This window comes from Sander lucioperca, chromosome 17 (genome assembly GCF_008315115.2).
Source record: "Sander lucioperca isolate FBNREF2018 chromosome 17, SLUC_FBN_1.2, whole genome shotgun sequence".
Taxonomy (NCBI): Eukaryota; Metazoa; Chordata; class Actinopteri; order Perciformes; family Percidae; genus Sander; species Sander lucioperca.
Genome location: NC_050189.1, coordinates 19,649,213 through 19,672,792, shown reverse-complemented (window position 1 = coordinate 19,672,792; position 23,580 = coordinate 19,649,213). Strand labels below are relative to the sequence as shown.

Genomic DNA, 23,580 nt, shown 5'->3' with positions numbered 1-23,580 from the left:
TGTTATGTCAGAGGAAGACTGTAAGTAAACTCACACACTGAAGGAGAGGGGAAGTCCTCATGTCCTCTTACAGCACAGGAAAAGCTGTCTGCAGGATCCAAGGAGGCTGAATAAGAATCAGACGTGTATCCCGTAATGACCTGTCCATTCTTGTACCAGACGTAGGAAGGATGACCAGGTAGAGGACAACTGCTCTGACACTTCAGCTCTGTCTGGTTAGAAGACTTTCTCACCTGCACCTGGAGACCTGAATATGTGAATAAGGAAAATTATTCATTTAAGACTGAACACACATGTATGAAAACACACAGATGCAAGTAACTTTCATAAGATGTTGAACACTTGTAAGCAGTGTTGGGCAAGTTACTTCCAAAATGTAATACATTATAGATTACTAGTTACTGTCATTTGAGAGTAATTAGTTATATTACAATATTACTGTCTCTGAATTGTAATGCGTTACACTACTTTTGCATTACTTTTGAGTTACTTTCACCAAAATAACAGGGGAAATTTGATTTGGCAGCTAGCTTGTGAATTTCACCACCGGATCAATAAAGTCTCCTCTTTATCCACTTTAATACATCATAGATTATTCATATTTTGTATAATCAATATAAATATGCAAAGTAACTAAAGCTATAAAAAATAGATAAGTAAAACGTATAACAGGCAAGTAGGAGAAAATGAAAATACTCAATTAAAAGTACGACATTGTTGTAAAATGTTTGTTTATAGCACTTGAATAAGAAATTCATGGTTTAGTTTAAAACACTCTAAAGGAAATGTTCAATTATAGTGTGATTAAAACTCACTATTTATATTATTTACGGTACTTGATTTACAGCTGATTTGTGAAAAGGTAGCCTACACAACCTTATTTAACAGTAATTTAGTTTTACTGCGAAACGTCACAGGAAGTGCTTTTATTTTGAAGTAGGCTACACGGAAGTTGTCTGTTGTGTAGCCTACTCTTGCTAGCTTACTGAGAAGCAACATGTCCGTCAGGCTCCAGTTGTTCACTTTCTTGTTTGTAAAACTGCAACATATTGAACAGTAAATGGTCACAGTAAAAGACAAGCGTTTTTGGTCGTCATTCGAAGCCATTCCACTACAGGCAGAGTTACTCTCCACGGCTGATAAAATGCAATGATATTTACGTGTAGCAAGCCTCAACATTAATTCCCGACATGTTTATATCTGTCAGCCGCTGACGTACCGTCACCTGTTGGGACATACATGCTGTCCGTACCGTCTCTGGTTCTGTCTCTGACCACAGGAACAGAAACAGGACAGCTCACTTCAACGCAGCGTAATAACTCCTGGAAATAATATCCATCTCGCAAATGTATCTGTCTCTGCAGTCATCTCAACCATCGAATACAGCGACAGGAAAATAATACGGCTTTTTTTTTTTCCTGTGGTGTTGGTGAATTCTTTAAAAAAACAATGCACCACTAAATGTTGCGTTAAAATGCGTTGTAACTCGCGTTACTGAGATTGTAACGAGTATAATATTACCGAAATTTAATTAGTAATGCGTTATATTACTGCGTTACAGCAAAAAGGAATACATTACTGTAATTGCGTTACTTTTGTAACGCGTTACTCCCAACACTGCTTGTAAGTAAGTTATAAAACATTCAGATGAAAAATGTTACCTGTGACAGACAGAGTAACTCCAGGTGAACCAGTATATTTCCCACCTTGGTTTGTTGTGAACCTGAACTTGTACACAGCTGAGTCTCTCTTTCTCAGTTGTGTGATTCTCAGACTGCAGTCGTTGTTGTTAGATTCAGACTGCACACGGCCTGAATACTCTGAAACTGTTTTCAGATCCACAAACTGTTGAATAAACCAGAATATTTCCTTAACTGTAGTAGCAACGCCACCTATACTGGATGGGTATGTGTAGCTGCAGGGTATGTTCACTGTTGATCCTTTAACAGCACAGATCTGAGTAGAGGTGTAAGTCACTCCCAAGCCATACTGACCCTGTATCACTGTAACACAGAGCACATCAGGAAGCACAATGAATGAATACAGTGCATCTGTCTAACAAGAACTGAAGTAAAATGAATGTCAGAAAATGCCTGAAAAGTTTATCTTATGTGAACACATTCAGCATTTAATTAAAAGACAAGTTTGTTTTCCTGGTGGAACATAACTTAAGTGGACAATAGTTAACAGAAACAGGAAGTGAGTGATGGAGCTTGAGTTTCCTCTATATTAGAAACATGGTGTCATGTTACCATGGTTACTAGTTTGACACTTTGTTACTGACTCAGTGGAGTAAACAAGGAAATGATTGAGGTTCAGTGTGTTTGGACCATAGACTGTATATAGAATGGACCAACAGATCCCGTTCCTCTGGACGGAGACCAGTGAAGGCCTTTAGCAGCACTTTTCCGGTGAGCGCTGAGCGTTACTGCGCAGCCTCCAACTGAGAGAGACGACGTAAATGTGACGTGAGCAACGTGTCTGAAAGTTGTAAGTCTTCTGGTAGCTGTGCCAAGAGAACTCTCAATCATTCCCAATCTAGCAGAGACGGAGAGCGTAGGTATATGTAAGCAGATAACATAGGCACAGGCTAATTATTGATCACTAAAATGATAGTTAACATTAGTAATTACACTTAAACAGCTAATGTGAGACGAAACTGCCTGCGCGCTTCTCCTGTGCTATACGGTAATTCCTCTACTATGCGACAGTGAGTCACGTGGTTATGACACAATCGTTAGCCTATTTTTACAAAAACGTCTGCTACGGAGCCATAACGTGAGGTACAAGGTAATGGAGCCTTTTATACATTGTTGTGTTTCTTTAGAAATAAACAACGGACAAATATAGTCTTTAAACGTTTCAGATGTAAAGTTATTCGCTGTCAAAGTGGCGCCAAAATGAATGGCAGTCAACGGAATGCTAACGGGGGGTGATCGCTTTGTAGCATTAAAATGGCGCCATAGTAGGTTCGCGGTCCGAGGAGAAGCTTACCCCCTTGGTTTGGACACGGTCATGTCTACTGATGACCTCTGCTGGTTAATAAGATACATGATATTCATATTTTGAAAGGCTGACAATATGAAACCGGACAATAGCCTATGTAAACCCCCGAAATCATAAGTTGCCTTATTTAATTGTGCGTTGGCTTTGCACATACTGCATACATCAGTTTAATACCTTGATGCCATTACCACAAAGTTTAGGAGCGCAATACTAATGATTTAGTTTGAAGTTCCCGTGACGTGGCGTTTACAGTCTATGGTTCAGACTCAAACACACGGAGCTCTGAAGCAGACCTGTGTGTCGCTTAGTGTCGACTCTTGCTGTAAAAAGCTGTGCAGCTTCAGGTTTATAATGGACGGGCTCTGCTGTCGACATGCTGCGACAGATGTGTTGCGTTTGTGCTCCGTGTATTTCTGCCGTAGTTTCAGTTTTCCACCTCCGATGTAGAGTCGCGTACAACCACTTCCCTAAACGTTGTCTCATTCAGAGACCAGAGCAGGGCTGGACTGGCCATCTGGCATACCGGGCATTTTCCCGGTGGGCCGACGCACTTTTGGGCCGAATCGCCGATATAAATAGCCTTTTGGGCCGCACCGGCCCATAAAGAACTCCTAGTGTCCCATTTGTTAATTTTCTTTATTGGCACTGGCCTGACCCAATCAAATCCAAGAACCCCCTTCTCCACTCCACGAATCCCAATAGGGCCACGCCTCCCGGCCCTGAGACACGAGCTGTAATAGTTATGCTGGAAGTTTAGCATCCACATTAAAATGGATGAACGACCACCAAAGCGCAAGGGAGGTACAGAGAAATTACGGGAGAAAAAGATTAAGAATCTACAGGCGGATTCCTCAAAATGTGCCAAAATTTCTGACATGTTTGGGGCTGTAGTAGCTTCTTCAACATCAGCATTACCTGAAGCCGAGGAGGAGGAGAGGTGGCTGGCTATACAGAGAAGCAGAAACAACATCAAGACAGGGAAGAAGCCGAGGAGGAGAGTGACCATGACAGGGCCATGGGAGTGAGTGAGGACAAGATGGAAGAGAGTGATCGTTTTGGATCCTTCAAGAGGGGTCTCAAGACTTATCTGCTGATCTTACACTTAAATAATTAATTAATTCTTAAAGTTATGATATGTATATTAATGGTATTTTTATTATTTTGTATTATTATTGATATTTGATATTGTATTGCCATTATTGTTATTATTACTATTTTGCTTAATATTGGCTGAGCAACTTTAAAAACTGTTTACTGTTAATTTTAACTATTGTAAGATTCATATTTTGTCGCTTTGGACAAAAGTGTCTGCTGAATACAATAACCATAACCATAACCCTTCCCAAAAGCTACAATAAAGGTGGGAGTAGTATATGCCCTGGAAAAGAGCTAATTAAGTAATTCAAGGAACACTGATGCTTGTATCAACGCTGATTTTATAGATCACAGAGTTTTCAGCTACACAACAGGCCAACCAATAGCATTTTTAATGTAACCTTAAGCAGTTAGGTTACCTGACAGCCACTAACTTTAATGTTACAGCCAAACTGCTTGTTGTCCTTATGACATGAGGCGCACATAACGTGCGACACACACACACACACACACAGCCACACACAGCCTCACAGAGTTACATGAAGTTAAGGTACAGTCCAAAAGGTTAAAGGCTCCACTAGATGGTGTTATGTCAGAGGAAGACTGTAAGTAAACTCACACACTGAAGGAGAGGGGAAGTCCTCATGTCCTCTTACAGCACAGGAAAAGCTGTCTGCAGGATAAAAGGAGGCTGAATAAGAATCAGATGTTTGTCCCTGAATGTTCTGTCCATTCTTGTACCAGACGTAGGAAGGATGACCAGGTAGAGGACAACTGCTCTGACACTTCAGCTCTGCCCAGTTAGAGGACCAGGAGACCTCTAATCTGCTCACCTGCACCTGGAGACCTGAATAATAATAAAATCTTCATTTTAGACTGAAGAGAGACACACACACACACACACACACACACACACACACACACACACACACACACACACACCTTTCATAAGATGTTGAACTCTTGAAAGTAATTTATTAAATAATGTAGATGAAAATATTACCTGTAACAGTCAGAGTAACTCCAGGTGAACCAGTATATTTCACATCTTGGTTTGTTGTGAACCTGAACTTGTACTCAGCTGAGTCTCTCTCTCTCAGGTCTGAGATTCTCAGAGAGCAGTCGTTGTTTTTACTGTTATACTGCACACGCTGTGTGTACTCTGAGATTGTTGTCAGATCCAAGGTTTCACCATTACCTAATTCATTAAACCAGAATCTTTTCTCAACTTTGGTATCAAGGCCTTTTATTGTGGATGGGTATGTGTAGCTGCAGGGTATGTTCACTGTTGATCCCTTGAAGGCACAAATCTGAGTAGAGGTGTAAGTCACTCTCCAGCCATACTGACCCTGTATCACTGTAACACAGAGCACATCAGGAAGCAGCATGAATTAATAACTTGAGTTAACAATCAGTTAAAAAGACAAAGTGATCATACTACCAACATGATCTAGGGAAAGGTAACCTGGACAAGCTTCAAAACCCTCAATTAGACCAATTATCTGCAGCTATTATAAAAGTCCTTTCCTCATCATGCATCTGTCTAACTTAACTGTATTTTAGAGTTTGATCAGGTTTTATCATATTTTATCATAGTCGGGACACAGGAAAAAGTGTTACTTTCTGGTATTTATATATATGTGTTAATTGTTTTGCAAAAATAAGCCTGAGAAGTGCTTCTTACGTGTTAACAAAAAATACATTTTACAGACTCTAGGATAGAGCAGAATTATACATAACATATGTTTTAACTTACGTTCTACCTCCTGTTAACAATAATTCTTATATGACTTTTTTTCAAGTTATTTCAGAATTAAACCAAAGTGAACAGGCAAAATCAAGTCTAAACACAACGGAAGAGTTAAATAGGTTGAAAGTTGAAGAGCTTATATGTATTAATATACATACATAATACATTATTAGGGATAATAGTAAGTATATGAGTTTGTACATTTCCTGGTTAGTTTCCTCTCTGTTCACTCTGAGGTCAGGTTGATGCTGAGTGTGAAAACTAAAAAGAAATGCAGAACACTGAAGTCAGAGAGTACAGAAGGAAGTAGCAGGGTTGGGCTCAGATGTGTGATCAATAAAGAGAAGTTGAGACGCTATGTGATGCCTTTACTGACCAGTATTCCTTTAAACAAAAAACAACCAGGGTCGTCTTTAGAACAGATTAAACAGTAATATGTTATGTTAAGTGCTTAGCACACAGTTACTTCATGCAAAGGACAAAAGTCAAAGATGCTGGCCAATTAACACAACAACAAACTAAACTGATACCGTCTGCTGAGTTTCCACAATTGTAAACAAAACAAATATTTTTAGAGTTTCTGGAAGTTTGCCTTTCACACAACTCTGATCCACTTATTCACACATAATGACCTTCAGTCCCACATTTTCCCAGAATCCCTCTTTTAAAGAATGAATGTAACTGTAGATATACAGTACCTGACACAGAGAGAAGGAAGACAACAAATCCACTCGCTGCTGCAGTTAAACTCATAGCTGCTCCTCTCATCTCTCTGTGTGAGACAATAAAACATGTCAGCAGATAAAATAATGTACACAGGAGGTATGCAGTATCAATAAACTAATCAATAAACTGTTTCTACTTACAATGAAGACGGACGTCGTCTTTAAAGATGCCTCTCCTCTGTTGTCAGTGAGCAGAAGACAGATATCAGACTGGTAAAGACTACATTTCCTTCCTCTTTTGATCATTAATATGCATGAAGAGCCACATTTCAGCACACACCCACAACACCATAAAGTTTTGTTGTTTTACAAACTATAAACTTCAAAAAGAGAGTAAGAAACTAATATTGACCTGTTGTTAGAAAACCTGTTTCACCACCAACATCCCACCGACACCAGAAAAGAGCATTCATAAAGAGAAGAGAAAAACAGACAGACAGTTCATCTCTATGTGCACTGATTCAGGATGTCACACAGTCTGCAGGTGTAGTGATGGAACAGGAATGTATTTGACCTGTGAACCATAAGGCAGTTACATTGAACACAATGAAGAGCAGAGTATTAATCATAAGAGGGGAATGGAAAATGACATAATTGTTTTTTCTTAGTTTGTCTCTTCTCTGTTCTCTCTGTGGTCAGGTTGCTTCTCTTTGCAGAGAAATGCAGAACACTGAGCTGTGAGAAACTCACATGCATGTTAGTGTTAACTAAACATGAAGATGTAACAAAACAAGGGGTAAAAGTATGAAGTAAAAAGTATTTTAATGACTTTGGCTTGTTTAGATGGATCTGTTGGATAAACTGTGTACAGAGATGTCCTACATTTAAAATGGGATAAAACAGAAAACTAGAAGGGTAACTCTGAGAGTGCAGACCTCCACCAAGCCATGCCCTATTTCACAATGCTAATCCAGTGAGTTTTTTCCCAGTCTGAAACTAATTTTTCTGATTATTCCGACACCACATACATGCAACACAAATGCTCTATCTCACAATGTTAATAAAAGTGAGAAATAATTTGTGTATCCTCACCGTAGTTCGGATCCGCTCCAAAATGTAATGGTTTCTTCCTAGGGCCGATCTACACCCTTTCACCAGGTTTCATGAAAATGGGGCCAGTACATTTTCTGTAATTCTGTTGACAGACAGAAAAAGGAAGGAACAAACAAACCTACAGACAAACTGGTTAGAAAACATAACCTCCTTGGCCTAACATTTAAAAAAACATTCAGACCTCCCAGCATGCAGCCAAATAAAACAGAAACTACCTGCATGGCTAGATACCACAGGAGGTAAAGGAGAAAATGTGTCTCTTTGTAGTTTGGGTGGAGTCAGCCTTCAAAGCAGACAGTGGAGGGAGCGCTCAGAGTGATGGAGCCTGAATGGGCCACACAGATACTGAATCAGGACCCTGAAACATTATTGGTTCTTTATTTTCACATTTTATGAGTGAAACTATTTGCATTTAAGTCTTTTACCCTGGACATTTAATTTACTAAGATCAGGAAGTCCCAATAGCGTCAGGTTTGCTGTTGTAAAACCCAAAAGCAGATCAGACCAGGGGTACGTCCCATAGCACTTAAATTGACTCCTTGAAGCCTCCACTTGCCTCCCTTCCTCACGTCTTAGTCCCTCCTACCGAGGAGGCCCGGGAGAGACGAGAAAATCATCGGAGGAGAGAGGCAACGAGCAAATGTGTTGAGAGATGAGACGTCCTTTCCTCTGAAGCGTCACATGACTTCGTCAGCTGTTTGGGCGGAGTTAGAAACTCCTTCAGCTGCACGGCTTCTGGGAAGGCTGCTCTCTTGTAGGTAACACTTTATTTGAAGGAGTGTTCATAAGACTGACATGACGCTGTCATTATTATGACATGACACCTTTCATGAACATGAAGGAGTCATTTTGAGTGTTCATGACTGTTATTAAGTGTCCTTCAACGCCTACAACACATGTGCCACCAGTTGATTCAAACACCAGTTAATCCAGAACACCAGCACAGAGAGCAGCTGGCTGGCAGACTCGAGTGTGGGTCGTGATCCGAACGATTGTGATCCAGATGGTGTGGGTAGACGACGGGGTCTCCAGGACCGAGATCAGAGAATCCTTTACTATGACAGAGAGATCAATAGTCAGTTGCAGGCAAAACACACTGGCAAGTAATAGAGAACTAAACAGGCTGGCATCTAACGCTATACTGGTAGCTGTTATAAACGTAAGCAGTAGGGGAGACCGGGGATAGTTGTAACATTTGACATTTCTGTTTGCATCTTGGAGCTCTTTTAAGCCAGCATGTTCAAAATGTGATACAAACTAGGTACATTTGTCTGCTATTAAATGATGTAGCTGTTATATCTGCAACCCAAACAGAAATATGCATGGTTTACCCTTAAACACAGGCAGTAAAATGTTACAATTTACCCTATAGTCTGGTTAGTTGTACCATACCCTGGGGTGAAATGTAACATTATGATATACACTGGAGTGAAATGTAACATCAGTAAATTAGAATTATAACAAGAACTTGATATTGAAACTTTCATTCAACACTTAAATTACTTTTTAATTTTATATGTGTGTGTATATGGGTTGAGAGGCACACCTCCATCTCTTTAATCCAATTTAAAGAAAAAAATACAACCAAAAACTTTGCTTGGGGTAGGTTGTAACACTTTCTAACCCAGACTCTTGTTACAACTAACCCTGACTATTGTCGCCATGAACTAGCTTAATTTACAGCTAACGGCTAAAACATTAGCACTGACAACCAGCATGAAAGATATCCATATAGACACACAATAAACAAGATTTACGTTTGTTGAGTTTAACTACAAAACTGGCAATGCTATCACAAAATAAATTAGGTAATAAAAATACTTTCTTACCAAAAACATAGTTTTTTTTCCTTTCTAAAATGTGCAGTGTCTGTCACACGGGGCTGCTTCTTCACATGTGTATTAAGGACTAAACAGAGCATGTTTAGAGTGAATCAGGAGATTCAGAACTTGTGACAAATGGCAAATATGACAAATAGTTCACATTGGTGACCAACATCTTTGATAAGAACAACAAACTCTTTACATCAACTTGTTTTAGTTGAACAAAGGCTCATAATTAGAGAGTTGTACTACATGCTATATAAATATACTATATATAGCATATAGCCTAAAAGGGACAAAACTAACAAACTAAACAAAAATGAGCAAAATAAGCAAAACAAAGAAACCAGCAACCAAAATAAAAAATAAGATATTATACAAAATGTATGTTGCACGTCATTTTTGTTTTTCTTTTCTTTTTCTCCCCCTTAACCCTTCCAACCCCCCCAATGGGTCTTTATCTAAATCCCCATATCAAAACATTTTCAGATGAACCTAATAAGGTATAAATAATTACATTTTTAAGATACACATACAAAATCAAATCATTTTCATCGCTAAATGAAGTGCATCCTTCCTAGTCTTAAACATAACATGGCCTAAAACTAACTCTACAGTAGAAAATAAGCTTTCATATACATCAGTAAGTCACACAGTACCTGATCAGCTGATCTGAACAATAAGTCATGTTTGACACCTCGACATGATTCAGTTCAAGCTGCCAACACCACATTCTTCTAAACGTTCTGCTACATGCTGCTGCTGACTCCTACCTGCTGCTGCTACTCTAAACTGACAATAACATCTTCTGGAGTTGAAGGTAAATGTATCCACTTCCCCCACATCCTCCACAGCCTCGCTCTCCTCAGGGATATTTCAATGTCGTACTACTTTGTTTCCATCAGGTGAGTCCTGCCTCTGGTTCTACTGCATCTGCAGAAAATCACATGAAACTCGTGTAAAGTTCTGGATGGAACTGTGACTGTAAATCTGAAGTGGGCCTGTTTTATTGGATGCAGGAGGCTCTAACCTGACTGGACTTCACACCAGGTCTTCCTGCTCCTCTGGGTCTTCTGTCTGTGCTGCAGTGTCTGAGATGTTCTCATACGCAGGACAAGAGTCTAACTGATGGGGAGAGATGACAAAATGAGGACCTCATTCATGACAACTGCATATACTAAGAGTTAATCAAAACAAAATTTCACATTTAAATTAATTTAAATTATTTGCAGATATTGTGTCATGGCCAAATACATTACTGGTTTCTACTCAGCAAGTTATATTTTAAACATAAAGTTATCTTACCCCTTCTTTAGTTTTCAGAGCATGTATGAGCCAAGGTATTATAACTGTGATATATGGGGAAGTCTCTCTCTCTCTCTCTCTCGCTCTCTCTCTCTCTCTCTCTCTCTCTCTCTCTCTCTCTCTCTCTCTCTCACCTCTATCTCTTCAGGTTCATGTGGTCCAGTGGTGGAGCTCAGAGTTTTCTTCTTCCTGGATTGCGTCCAACAACAACAAATACAGAATGTATGACATTTATTATACTTAATCTAAAGTAACTGAAAGATAGTAGAAGAAAATAAAAGAACGGTGACTGAACTGATGGATTTTTCTGGTTTTACCTCGCCCACAGACTCAGGAGCAGCAGAGGAATCAGCATCAGGACCACCACAGTCAGCCTGATGATATTCATTATCATTGTTGAATTCCCTGGAAATATAGACAGATATGTGATACACCTCAGTCAGTCAGTGTCATCCACCTCTGACATGATGGAGGTTCCTCCCTGAACACAGCTACAGGAAAACAGTCTGGAAATGCACACAGGGAATGTTATTTTCTTTTAACCAACTTCAACTTCCAACTTCATTTGTGTCCCCAAAGGGTGATTATGTGTGCAGCAAGTATAAACACATACAAGACACATAAATATATTTTAAGTTCTACACACACTCCAACTGGAACACAACCGTAACAGTACGAGGACAAATAAATACCAGTACAAGGTGCATGGATAGCAGCATCAAAGTAACCTACAGAGGGTAGGAAAAAGTGCATATCAGCCTACAAAGCTGACACAATATAATCAACAATGACAATCGTCAACAACATCAGCATCCACTATATTACATCACCAACCCCTTCCATCAACGTTTCTGACATCCACAGAGTCAACAGACTAGAATATATAACCAACCACGGAATAAAGAAAGAAAGAAAGAAAATAAAAAGAAAGAGGACGAAATGAGGTAGCCAAGAGATCAAAGAAGACTCCTCCCCTGACCCCTATTCAGTAAAGAAATGGCTGCAGGTATAAAGGAGTACTTATACCTGTTGCTCCTTACAGATGGATGTCTTAGACGGGAGCCAGACGGCAAGGACTGAAATTCAGAGAATAAGGGGTGGGAACTGTCGGAGCGAATAGCATTAGCTTTCCTGACTATCTGTCCATGGAACAGGTCTGATAATGTGCACTGTTGGACACCCAATATCTTGTTGCTCATCTTCACAACTCTGTCTAGTGCAGTTTTGGATTTGATGTTAAGATTTCCGAACCAACAGAGAAGGGAGAAGGTCAGGACAGATTCAATATAAGATCTGTAGAACAGAATCATGAGGGATTTGTCGACATGAAACTTGGACAGTTTCCTCAGGCAATACAGATGCTGCTGGCCTTTCTTATATAACGCTTCAGAGTGGAAAGTAAATTTGAGCTTGTTATCCACTATGGTCCCAAGATATTTATAGGTTTCAGCATAGTCTACAGTCTGTCCTTTGATAATGGTAATGTGTCTAAAATCAATGCACATGTCCTTAGTTTTCTGCACATTTCACACCAATCTACAAATTCAACAACTACAGGACCGTGGCTGTTTTCACTGTCATGTAGGAGGCTGACTATCACAGAGTCATCAGCGAATTCGTGCTGACTACAGCAGTCGTCGGTATAAAGAATATAGAGGAGAGGGGAAAGGACACAGCCACAAGGCACATCTTTCAGTTACAGTGGATGATATCAATTCCCCAGACGTGCATCCATTAACCCTCACTCTCTGAGTTCAGGATGTTAAAAAGTCAAGAATCCAGACTGCAATGTTAAAATCTAAGCTAAAATTATTGATAAGTTTATCAATTAGAATGTGGGGCTGGATTGTGTTAAAAGCTGACGAAAAGTCAACGAATTGCAGCTTGGCATGATTTTTGTTTCCTTCAAGATGTTTTAAAACAAGGTTTATTAAGGTCGCAGTGGCATCTTCTACTCCCCAGCCAGCTCTATATGAAAACTGAAGAGGGTCAAGTAGATGTGCATCAATCTTGGTAATGATATCTCTTTTTATCAGTTTTTCGAAGGACTTCATTACAAGAGAAGTCAGGGCCACAGGTCTGACCAGTTATGGGCTGCTTAACATGTGAATCAGGTCTAGTGCAGTAAACAGGTGTTTGTAGGTAAAAGTCAAGAAACTTACCTGCTACAACAATCAGATGTAAGGTGGAGTTCTGACGTCCTCTTCTGTTCTGGGCTTCACAGTAATAATTCCCACTGTGTTCAGCTCTGAAGTCAGTGATGGTGAAGATCTGTCCTGATGCTTTTGGTGAGTCTTCATTCTCCTTGTACCAGGTGTAGTTAGCTGCTGGGTTAGCATCACTGCTACAGGTCAGATTCACTGAACTGCCCTCCACTATCTCAGCAGAGGGACTCACTGACACAGAGGGAAGCTTTGGACCATCTGGAGGAGATTTAGAGAGACCCATGTCATTCACATGAAATTATGTTTGTATTAAATATTAGCATGACTTTCATTTGTCAACCTACACAATCAGACCATAGTCAACATACATTTACATCACTTCTTTGGAGATTGTTAATAAGAGTTCTGTACCAAAGAAATGACATGTGAACCAGGTTCCCTGTGGCTACATGGCATATGTCTCTTACTGCTGGGTCACCAGATTTCCTTTTCTCCAGATGTTTGGTACTTACACTGAACATCTACTGACAGAGACGATGACTTGATCTCTCCAAACTGATTCTCAGACTTGCAGTAGTAGTTTCCTCTGTCCTCAGAACTGATGGAGGTGAAATGATAACTTCCTTCTGGTCCTTGAAGCAGTGTTTGGTTCTCCTTGTACCAGGTGTAGTTAGCTGCTGGGTTAGCATCACTGCTACAGGTCAGAGTCACTGAACTGCCCTCCACTATCTCAGCAGAGGGACTCACTGACACAGAGGGAAGCTTTGGACCATCTGGAAAAGATAAAATAAATTAGGTACCAAAAATTAGGTTGGATTTCTTTGGTGCTACATCTTGTGTTGAAATGAGTAATAGTTGTGTGTAAAAGCATCTAAACCTTTAGAGGTGGTTTGTGACTGGAAGCAGGATGATCTCTTTGTTGGGACCACTTAAGTGATAAACATTAAATTCTAACCAGAGAGTAGAAGAATGTTCCATATTTTTGAGGGGAAACAGAAATAAATTATACCACACAATATGTTTGATATATGTTGTAAATACTGGAATGATGGCCCTGATTAACTATTGATGAGCAGATTTGGTGTAAGAGGGTTGGACTGAGAACAGGACAGAAGCCTGAGGTGGTTTTCTGGATCACTGATGGTTTGAATCCCCTGAACATCCGTGCAGATCTGGGAGACATTTGTAAATAAAACTGTCTTTTCATCATCTACTGCAGCAGCTCAGTGAACTACAGCAGCAGACTGGGAAACAGGCAGAACTGAAGAAAGAACATGATCAACTAAACACTGGAGTGGCTAATAAAGCTTTAACAAGTTGTCATTAGTTACATGGTGGTTTTTAAATGAGCTTTGTTTTACTCACATTTTACATTTATATTGATGTATTTCCCTAATTCATTCTCAGCTCTACAGTAATACTGTCCAGAGTCAGAGGACCGGATGGAGCTGAAGATGAGCTGTGGTCCTTCACTGAGATATTTATAGACTGGCTTCTCCTTGTACCAGGTGTATTTAGCTGCTGGGTTAGCATCACTGCTACAGGTCAGAGTCACTGAACTGCCCTCCACTATCTCAGCAGAGGGACTCACTGACACAGAGGGAAGCTTTGGACCATCTGGAGGAGAAAACATAGAGACATAGAGACATTTAACATTTAATTCCAAGATGAATTTGTTTTCACAGTGGAAGATATTTAAATCAACACTAGTTCATAGAAACACAAAGTGGGTGGTGAAACTTCACTTCCTTCTATGTTAGAAACTCAGATTGTAGAAAAACTATGGTGTCCTGTTACCATGGATACTAGTTTGACACAGTTACTGACTCAGTGGAGTAAACAAGGAAATGATTGAGGTTCAGTGTGTTTGGACACTGTCATGTCTACTGATGACCTCTGCTGGTTAATAAGATACATGAGGGCATTAAATAATGAAAATGTGTCAGACATGATTTTTCCTCCTGTGACATTTTCTGACATCATCACTTCCACAAAGAAACTTGAATGGACAGATTCATTCTTCTCAGTCATGTTTTGTGAATGGACCAGAATAAAAAATGAAAGTTAAAACCTTTACCCATGACGTGTTTTACATCTGACATGAAGGGTCAAGATTGCTGAATAACACATTTCAAAGAAGAAAAGTGTCAAACAAAGACACAAGTACATATTTTAAACAGACGCAGGACATGTTGACAAATGTTGTGTGGCTACATTTCCAGTGTGAGCTCTTATTTTACAGCTTTACTTTACAGTGAGGTCAGGAAATAAGAGATCATTGATTAGTGATTTGGTTTTCATCCAAATCTGCAAAATAAATCACCAAATATCACAGAGTTACATGAAGTTAAGGTACAGTACAAAAGGTTAAAGACTCCACTAGATGGTGTTATGTCAGAGGAAGACTGTAAGTAAACTCACACACTGAAGGAGAGGGGAAGTCCTCATGTCCTCTTACAGCACAGGAAAAGCTGTCTGCAGGATCCAAGGAGGCTGAATAAGAATCAGATGTTTGTCCCTGAATGTTCTGTCCATTCTTGTACCAGACGTAGGAAGGATGACCAGGTAGAGGACAACTGCTCTGACACTTCAGCTCTACCCAGTTAGAGGATGTGGAGAATCCACTAACATGCACCCGGAGATCTGAATAATAATAATAATAATAATAATAATAATAATAATAATAATAATAATAAATAATAATGAGCCTAAGTCTTCATTTTAGACTGAACTGTCAACACACACCCAAATGCATGTAATCATGTTAATGTTGTCATCAAGATGTTGAACACTAAGTCATTTATGAAATATTCAGATGAAAAAGTTACCTGTAACAGACAGAGTGACTCCAGGTGAACCAGTATATTTCCCTGTTGAATGGTTTGTTATGAACCTGAACTTGTACTCAGCTGAGTCTCTCTCTCTCAGGTCTGAGATTCTCAGAGTACAGTCGTTGTTTTCAGAGTGATACTGCACACGCTGTGTGTACTCTGAGATTGTTGTCAGATCCACGGATTCACCATTACCTAATTCAGTAAACCAGAATCTTTTCTTAACTTTGGTAACAAGGCCATTTATTGTGGATGGGTATGTGTAGCTGCAGCGTATTTCCACTGCTGATCCCTTGAAGGCACAGATCTGAGTAGAGGTGTAAGTCACTCTCCAGCCATTCTGACCCTGTATCACTGTAACACAGAGCACAACAGAGAGCACATTCATCAACTTTATTTCCAGACTCAAGGTCCATTCAGAGGACACAGACATGACATACAACATACATTAAAAAGAGGAAGATAAACATATACAAAGAAATAAAATCAACAGAAACAACAATACTGCATTTCTATAAAAGACACTATACCAGTGTTTCCATAGTGATGATTGGTATCGTATGGCACTGAACCTGGGATTTACTAGCAGCATAACAATGCTGTTCTGGGAGACGTTCAGGCGACAAATGAATTTGTAGCTAAGACTCCTCAACAATGCCTGGAAGGTGCTGATCCCTGCATTACAAAACAGGTCACTTGCACTAGAGCACCTGGGTTTGTTGAGCAGTATCCTCATACAGTCATTATAAGCAACCTTAAGCTTCTGCATACTTGCCTTTTGAAACTTAGTCCATAAGGGAGCAGTATAAAAAGGAGCGCAATATGCTTTAAACAAACTAATTTTGACATCATCCGTGCTAATGTGGAATTTTCTTACCAACGTGTTAGCTTGGGCATATAATATGCGACGCTGCCAGTATATATCCTCATCATCAGATAATTGATCTGTAATGTAGTGACCCAGATATTTAATTTTATTACAGACACTCATCACTTGTCCTGACAGATAATAGTCTGGAAAACAAAGATCTTTATCCACTTTTGTCCTACATATCAAGACGGCACTCTTTTTGGCATTATACAACACATCATATTTCACCCCATATTCAGAGCAGATATTCAGTAGCTGCTGAAAACCAGCACTACTGGGAGAGAAAATGGCCAGATCATCAGCATACATGACATGGTTAACCAAGGTGTTACCAATCATACAGCCAGTTTTGCATCTTGTCAATTGGTTGGATGTACAAGCTGAAGAGTACTGGTGAGAGTACCCCGACTTACACAATTACTTGCCCCAAAGGAGGCAGAGACTGTATTACCCCATTTAACCTGCATACTCTGGTTGACATACCAATAAGCCAGGATTCTTGTAATGCTGTCAGGGGCACCCTTTGGCTCAGTTTTTCAAATAGCTTATAATGATTGACTCTGTCAAAGGCCTTGGAAGCATCAATAAACCCAATTAGCATAGATGAATTCTGCCTTATGTACCCCTGTGTTGCCTCCTTCAAGGCATAGATACACACATCAGTACCAAGCTTAGCTTTGAAGCCAAATTGATTGTCAGTGGTACCAATATAAGGACATAGATGATCAAGAAAAATCCTTTCCAGTACTTTAGATATCACACTGGCTAGGGCTATTGGCCTATAATTATCCAAACTCCCAACCTTGCCAGTTTTTCCTTGATGATAGGCACAAGCGTAACAGACAACATAGATTCAGGTAGCAGGCCATGTGTCATGAATCCAGAAAAGCAAATGGCAAGCAGTACTGCCACCTTTGGGCTAGCAAACTTAAGGTGCTCTGCTGTGATGTGGTCTGACCCACTTGCTTTCTTATCAGATAGCTGTGCTACTGCCTGGCAGACTGCACTGGAGGTGATTATCTCTGGAATACTGTTAACAATATTTGCCACTTTGTAGGGGTCACTTTTAACACAGTTAAATAAGGCAGAGTAGTGTTGCCTCCACAGCTCAGCTATATTATCAGCTCCAGATACCCCCTCTATGGCACACAGAAGCAATGTATTGGCCTTATTTAGAGCTCTCACCTCCTTCCAGAAGCCAATGACATCCTTACCCAGAAGTTTCTCAGCCATAGAGTTTGCTCTCATAGCCTGTTCATGTTTACCAATGTAGCGGATGGCATATTTGAGTCTGGTGCTGGTAAGCTTTTTATACTCAAGGATAAGGCCATTTCTGGGTCTGGCTGCCTGCACCCATGCCTTAAATGCTACCTTAGCTTCTGCATGGTGTACCTCAACATGCTTGTTCTAGCCAGGCTTAATGTTGTTTGTTTTTACTGGTAGAATAAAGTATGGTCTACTAGCCTCATACATTGCACCCACAATACTGTCATACATGGCACAGAGGGTGTCACAGTGGGAGATATCATTACAGTTCACATCCGAGCACATAATAGCATGTTTGGGTATACAAATATTACCGAGAAGAACCTCAGTTTTCATACAAGAGATTGTCATTTGTGAGTTTTTGCCCAATCCAATTTAGTCTTGCAGCTATCATTCACCCCCTGGGTCAACTCAGGAAGACTCTCCACATCAAGCTTCATAGCAAACGGCACATGGTCTGACATGGATGTCCCATATAGAATTTCTATAGATTGCAAGATCACATGGGCATCAGCAGTGCTAATGCAGTGGTCAAGCCATGATGTTGTGTGCCAGGCTTCACTTATATAAGAATACCTATCTGCTGGTAGAAGCAGTTGGCTGGACAGTATAAGGTTATTCTCCTCACAAAACTGTAATATATGTCTGGCAAACAGAGACTGGCTGTCTGTAAGGTCTGCGTTCATATCCCCTACTATCATTACACAAACGCTTGTGTAATGATTCTCTTGAATAAAGGAATTTATATAGGCAAGCCTATTTAAATATGTCTCCATTCTGTGAACACCCATAAGGTGTATATATACATTGAGAATAATAAGTTATTTATTTTTAAACTTCAATTGTGCAGCAATACACCAGTCCTGATGACATTCATCACTGAGTCCAGCTTCTTGTGCCATAGGATAGCCACACCCCCTGATATCCGTCCTCTCACTATACCCATAGTAAGGTCTGCTGTGGATTCCTCAGCTCCGTGGAAACTGTCATTAAAAAAACTTACATTTTCCTAGATCCTATTTAGATAAAAAAGTTTCTTGCAGACATACAATGTCGCATTTTTGCAGCAGGTTATCCACAACCATACGTCGAACCCTATCTCCAGCAGTATTGCCGACACGCCGCCCCCGACAGTTATAGGATGCAACACGCATGTTTGAAGATTAAGATAGCGGGGCCGCAGCTCCAACAGGCCCCTTTGCAACAGGTGTAGAGATGGTCGTGCTGGAACCTTTAACTCTTGCTGTGCGTGGCTCATAATATCGCCGCACAACAGAGCCTTCAGGCCATAGCTCCGGGTTATACACCATTGCAACATCCTCACACTCAACAGTCACTTTAAAAGAGCTGTATCTGGTGTTCACAGTTACAATACGATCACAATGAACATCCCGGCTGAGTTTTTCTTTAAAATATGTACACAGTGCCTCTGCATGAAGATCTGGTGAGAATGTTGTAGCAAAGGCACTAACCTGTTTTGTTCGCACCACTTTTATGTTACTTTGCGCACTCATGCCAGTAACAGGCTTTGGCCTCCTGTGCGCAGGTTTGTCAGTGCGCTGCTTTACTGGGGCAGACCCTCTCAACCCTCTGTTGTCAGGCTTGCTTCACCACAAGGCTTCATTTAGGTGAATTTGAAGAAGCAACTGTATTTTTAAAGCTTCCATTCGCAGTGGAAGCCTCCGCACGCATCCTAGCGCTGCCTACCCCCACTGCCTCCGTAGACAATGCTGGAGCCGGGACAGCAGTCGTGGAATATTCGATATCAGGAGACCCAAAGGTGCTAGCATCCGCAGACAACTCCCTGCCGGAGAAATCCACAGGAGAAGCCCCAACCAATAGGCCTACACTGCCACTGGAGATTCCAACTGCATTCAACATGTCCTGGTTATGCTTCTTACCAACACACGGCACCAGATAACTCCATTATAGCAACTCTGCGGTCGATAATGGAGGTGACAGACCGCAGATCCTCGCCGACATCAGCCTGGAGTTTTATTGAGTGCCTCAGCGCACAAATCTCAACGTGCAGACGCTCCATCTTGCAGAGTAGATTGGAAACGGCATGTTGTTAAACGTCACAGGCGGCAACTCATCCAGGTAATGGGAAACAAACCGTACGATATTTTCCCCACCCTCGTTTAATACTTTCAGGCAACTTGTGATGTTGTTTACATCCTTCTGGTTACCTTTAAATGTCACATTGCGTTGCTTCGTGTTGGGACAGAGTTCAAACAGCACTTTCTTTGAAGACTCAATCCACTCAGATTCTGAGTAGTTTGATGCTAAAAGGACTAGTTCGTCCTGACTCAATGTCTTTATTTTAACCACGAGGAAGTTAAGAAACTCATCCTCTACGATAGTTTTCCCATCAACAGTCTCATAGATCAAGGGTTTTGTTCGAGGCCGACTAACGCCAGTAACAGCAGCAAGAGCAACTGCCCCTCTGCTGTTACCTTCTGCCATCTTATCAATCTATCACATTGAATTAATAACTTCAGTTATTAATCAGTCCTACCAACATGATCTAGGGAAAGGTAACCTGGACATTCTCAATAATCAGACCAATTATCTGCAGCCATTAAAAAGTCGTAAAAAGTTCCTCATCATGCATCTGTCTAACTTAACTGCATTTTAGAATTTCATCAGGTTTTATCAGATTATATCATAGTCGAGACATAGGAAAATGTGTTACTTTATTGTATGTATGTATGTGTTAATTGTTTTGCAAAAATAAGCCTGAGAAGTGCTTCTTACGTCTTAACAAAAAATACTTTTTACAGACTCTTCTAGGATAGAGCAGAATTATACATAACATATGTTTTAACTTATGTTCTACCTCCTGTTAACAATAATTCTTGTATGACTTGTTTAAGTTATTTCAGAATTAAACCAAAGTGAACAGGCAAAGACAAATCTAAACACAACGGAAGAGTTAAATAGGTTGAAAGTTGAAGAGCTTATATGTATTAATATACATACATAATACATTATTAGGGATAATAGTAAGTATATGAGTCTGTACATTTCTTGGTTAGTTTCCTCTCTGTTCACTCTGAGGTCAGGTTGATGCTGAGTGTGAAAACTAAAAAGAAATGCAGAACACTGAAGTCAGAGAGTACAGAAGGAAGTAGCAGGGTTGGGCTCAGATGTGTGATCAATAAAGAGAAGTTGAGTCAGTACGTGATGCCTTTACTGACCAGTATTCCTTTAAAAAAAACTTCACCGTGATAAAGTGAGCTGTCGTTTCTACAACCAGGGTCGTCTTTAGAACAGATTAAACAGTAATATGTTTTCACAGAGTGAGGAGGGAACGGTTCTGAATAAAAGCCACAATATTCTCTGTTTACAGCATGTAAAAGTGCTTAGCACACAGTTACTTCATGCAAAAGACAAAAGTCAAAGATGCTGGCCAACACAAGAGAAGATCCTGCTGATATCTAATCCACACAAAAACAATCAAAATTGTAAACAAAACTAATATTTGTAGCGTTTCTGTAAGTTTGCCTTTCACACAACTCTGATCCACTTATTCACACATAATGACCTTCAGTCCCACATTTTCCCAGAATCCCTCTTTTAAAGACTGAATGTAACTGTAGATATACAGTACCTGACACAGAGAGAAGGAAGACAACAAATCCACTCGCTGCTGCAGTTAAACTCATAGCTGCTCCTCTCATCTCTCTGTGTGAGACAATAAAACATGTCAGCAGATAAAATAATGTACACAGGAGGTATGCAGTATCAATAAACTAATCAGTAAACTGTTTCTACTTACAATGAAGACGGACGTCGTCTTTAAAGATGCCTCTCCTCTGTTGTCAGTAAGCAGAAGACAGATATCAGACTGGTAAAGACTACATTTCCTTCCTCTTTTGATCATTAATATGCATGAAGAGCCACATTTCAGCACACACCCACAACACCATAAAGTTTTGTTGTTTTACAAACTATAAACTTCAAAAAGAGAGTAAGAAACTAATATTGACCTGTTGTTAGAAAACCTGTTTCACCACCAACATCCCACCGACACCAGAAAAGAGCATTCATAAAGAGAAGAGAAAAACAGACAGACAGTTCATCTCTATGTGCACTGATTCAGGATGTCACACAGTCTGCAGGTGTAGTGATGGAACAGGAATGTATTTGACCTGTGAACCATAAGGCAGTTACATTGAACACAATGAAGAGCAGAGTATTAATCATAAGAGGGGAATGGAAAATGACATAATTGTTTTTTCTTAGTATGTCTCTTCTCTGTTCTCTCTGTGGTCAGGTTGCTTCTCTTTGCAGAGAAATGCAGAACACTGAGGTGTGAGAAACTCACATGCATGTTAGTGTTAACTAAACATGGACATGTAACAAAACAAGGGGTAAAAGTATGAAGTAAAAAGTATTTTAATGACTTTGGCTTGTTTAGATGGATCTGTTGGATAAACTGTGTACAGAGATGTCCTACATTTAAAATGGGATAAAACAGGAAACTAGAAGGGTAACTCTGAGAGTGCAGACCTCCACCAAGCCATGCCCTATTTCACAATGCTAATCCAGTGAGTTTTTTCCCAGTCTGAAACAAATTTTTCTGATTATTCCGACACCACATACATGCAACACAAATGCTCTATCTCACAATGTTAATAAAAGTGAGAAATAATTTGTGTATCCTCACCGTAGTTTGGATCCGCTCCAAAATGTAATGGTTTCTTCCTAGGGCCGATCTACACCCTTTCACCAGGTTTCATGAAAATGGGGCCAGTACATTTTCTGTAATTCTGTTGACAGACAGAAAAAGGAAGGAACAAACAAACCTACAGACAAACTGGTTAGAAAACATAACCTCCTTGGCCTAACATTTAAAAAAACATTCAGACCTCCCAGCATGCAGCCAAATAAAACAGAAACTACCTGCATGGCTAGATACCACAGCAGGTAAAGGAGAAAATGTGTCTCTTTGTAGTTTGGGTGGAGTCAGCCTTCAAAGCAGACAGTGGAGGGAGCGCTCAGAGTGATGGAGCCTGAATGGGCCACACAGATACTGAATCAGGACCCTGAGACATTTTACCATCCATCCCTGATTGTTCACTCACATTTAAATTCACTTTAGGTTCTTTATTTTCACATTTTATGAGTGAAAGTATTTGTATTTAAGTCTTTGACCCTGGACATTTAATTTATTAAGCATTAGAGGTTCAGATTAAGATCAGGAAGTTCCAATAGTGTCAGGTTTGCTGTAGTAAAACCCAAAAGCAGATCAGACCAGGGGTACGTCCCATAGCACTTAAATTGACTCCTTGAAGTTTCCACTTGCTTCCCTTCCTCACGTCTTAGTCCCTCCCACCAAGGAGGCCCGGGAGAGACGTGAGGAAATCATCGGAGGAGAGAGGCAACGAGCAAATGTGTTTTAGAGAGATGAGACGTCCTTTCCTCTGAAGCGTCACATGACTTCGTCAGCTGTTTGGGCGGAGTTAGAAACTCCTTCAGCTGCACGGCTTCTGGGAAGGCTGCTCTCTTGTAGGTAACACTTTATTTGAAGGGGTGTTCATAAGACTGACATGACGCTGTCATTATTATGACATGACACCTTTCATGAACATGAAGGAGTCATTTTGAGTCTTCATGACTGTTATTAATTGTCATTCGGTAAATTATGACACTTTTAATGCAAAGTTAGCATTGTCCGAGATGTC

General features: G+C 40.2%; 2 protein-coding genes across 3 annotated transcripts in view; one reads left to right on the top strand and one right to left on the bottom strand.

Annotated features, from left to right (window-relative positions):
- On the bottom strand, nucleotides 1-22,027 carry LOC116043466 (B-cell receptor CD22-like). 2 transcript variants are annotated; one of them, XM_035993896.1, is made up of 12 exons: nucleotides 21,883-21,998; nucleotides 21,672-21,708; nucleotides 21,504-21,577; nucleotides 15,751-16,107; nucleotides 15,344-15,565; nucleotides 14,288-14,539; nucleotides 13,584-13,695; nucleotides 12,920-13,068; nucleotides 11,075-11,162; nucleotides 10,892-10,946; nucleotides 10,483-10,577; nucleotides 9,870-10,385 (listed from the first exon to the last, which is right to left on the bottom strand). In XM_035993896.1, exons 3-11 carry the CDS (start codon nucleotides 21,571-21,573, stop codon nucleotides 10,494-10,496), a joined length of 1,389 nt encoding a protein of 462 aa, XP_035849789.1. In that variant the 5' UTR covers nucleotides 21,574-21,577; nucleotides 21,672-21,708; nucleotides 21,883-21,998; the 3' UTR covers nucleotides 9,870-10,385; nucleotides 10,483-10,493. The 2 variants fall into 2 exon arrangements, with proteins under 2 accessions (XP_035849790.1, XP_035849789.1); XM_035993897.1 differs by lacking the exons at nucleotides 9,870-10,385; nucleotides 10,483-10,577; nucleotides 10,892-10,946; ... (3 more) ...; nucleotides 14,288-14,539; nucleotides 15,344-15,565 and adding exons at nucleotides 1-247; nucleotides 1,662-2,003; nucleotides 4,721-4,948 and having other exon boundaries at nucleotides 21,883-22,027.
- The window catches only part of LOC116064544 (zinc finger protein 239-like), an 893,026-nt gene that overhangs the window by 357,869 nt on the left and 511,577 nt on the right, over nucleotides 1-23,580 (top strand). The gene's annotated exons all lie outside the window — the stretch shown is intronic.

Bases quoted from the DNA above. Each gene is read 5' to 3' on its own strand.
- LOC116043466 (XM_035993896.1), bottom strand. From the start codon at position 21,573: ATGAGAGGAGCAGCTATGAGTTTAACTGCAGCAGCGAGTGGATTTGTT. The intron at 14,540-15,343 runs GTGAGTTTACTT...TTTCTCCTCCAG, and splicing joins CTTCCCCTCTCCTTCAGTGT to ATGGTCCAAAGCTTCCCTCT. The intron at 13,069-13,583 runs GTACAAGGAGAA...TAACTACACCTG, and splicing joins CCAGCAGCTAACTACACCTG to GTACAAGGAGAATGAAGACT.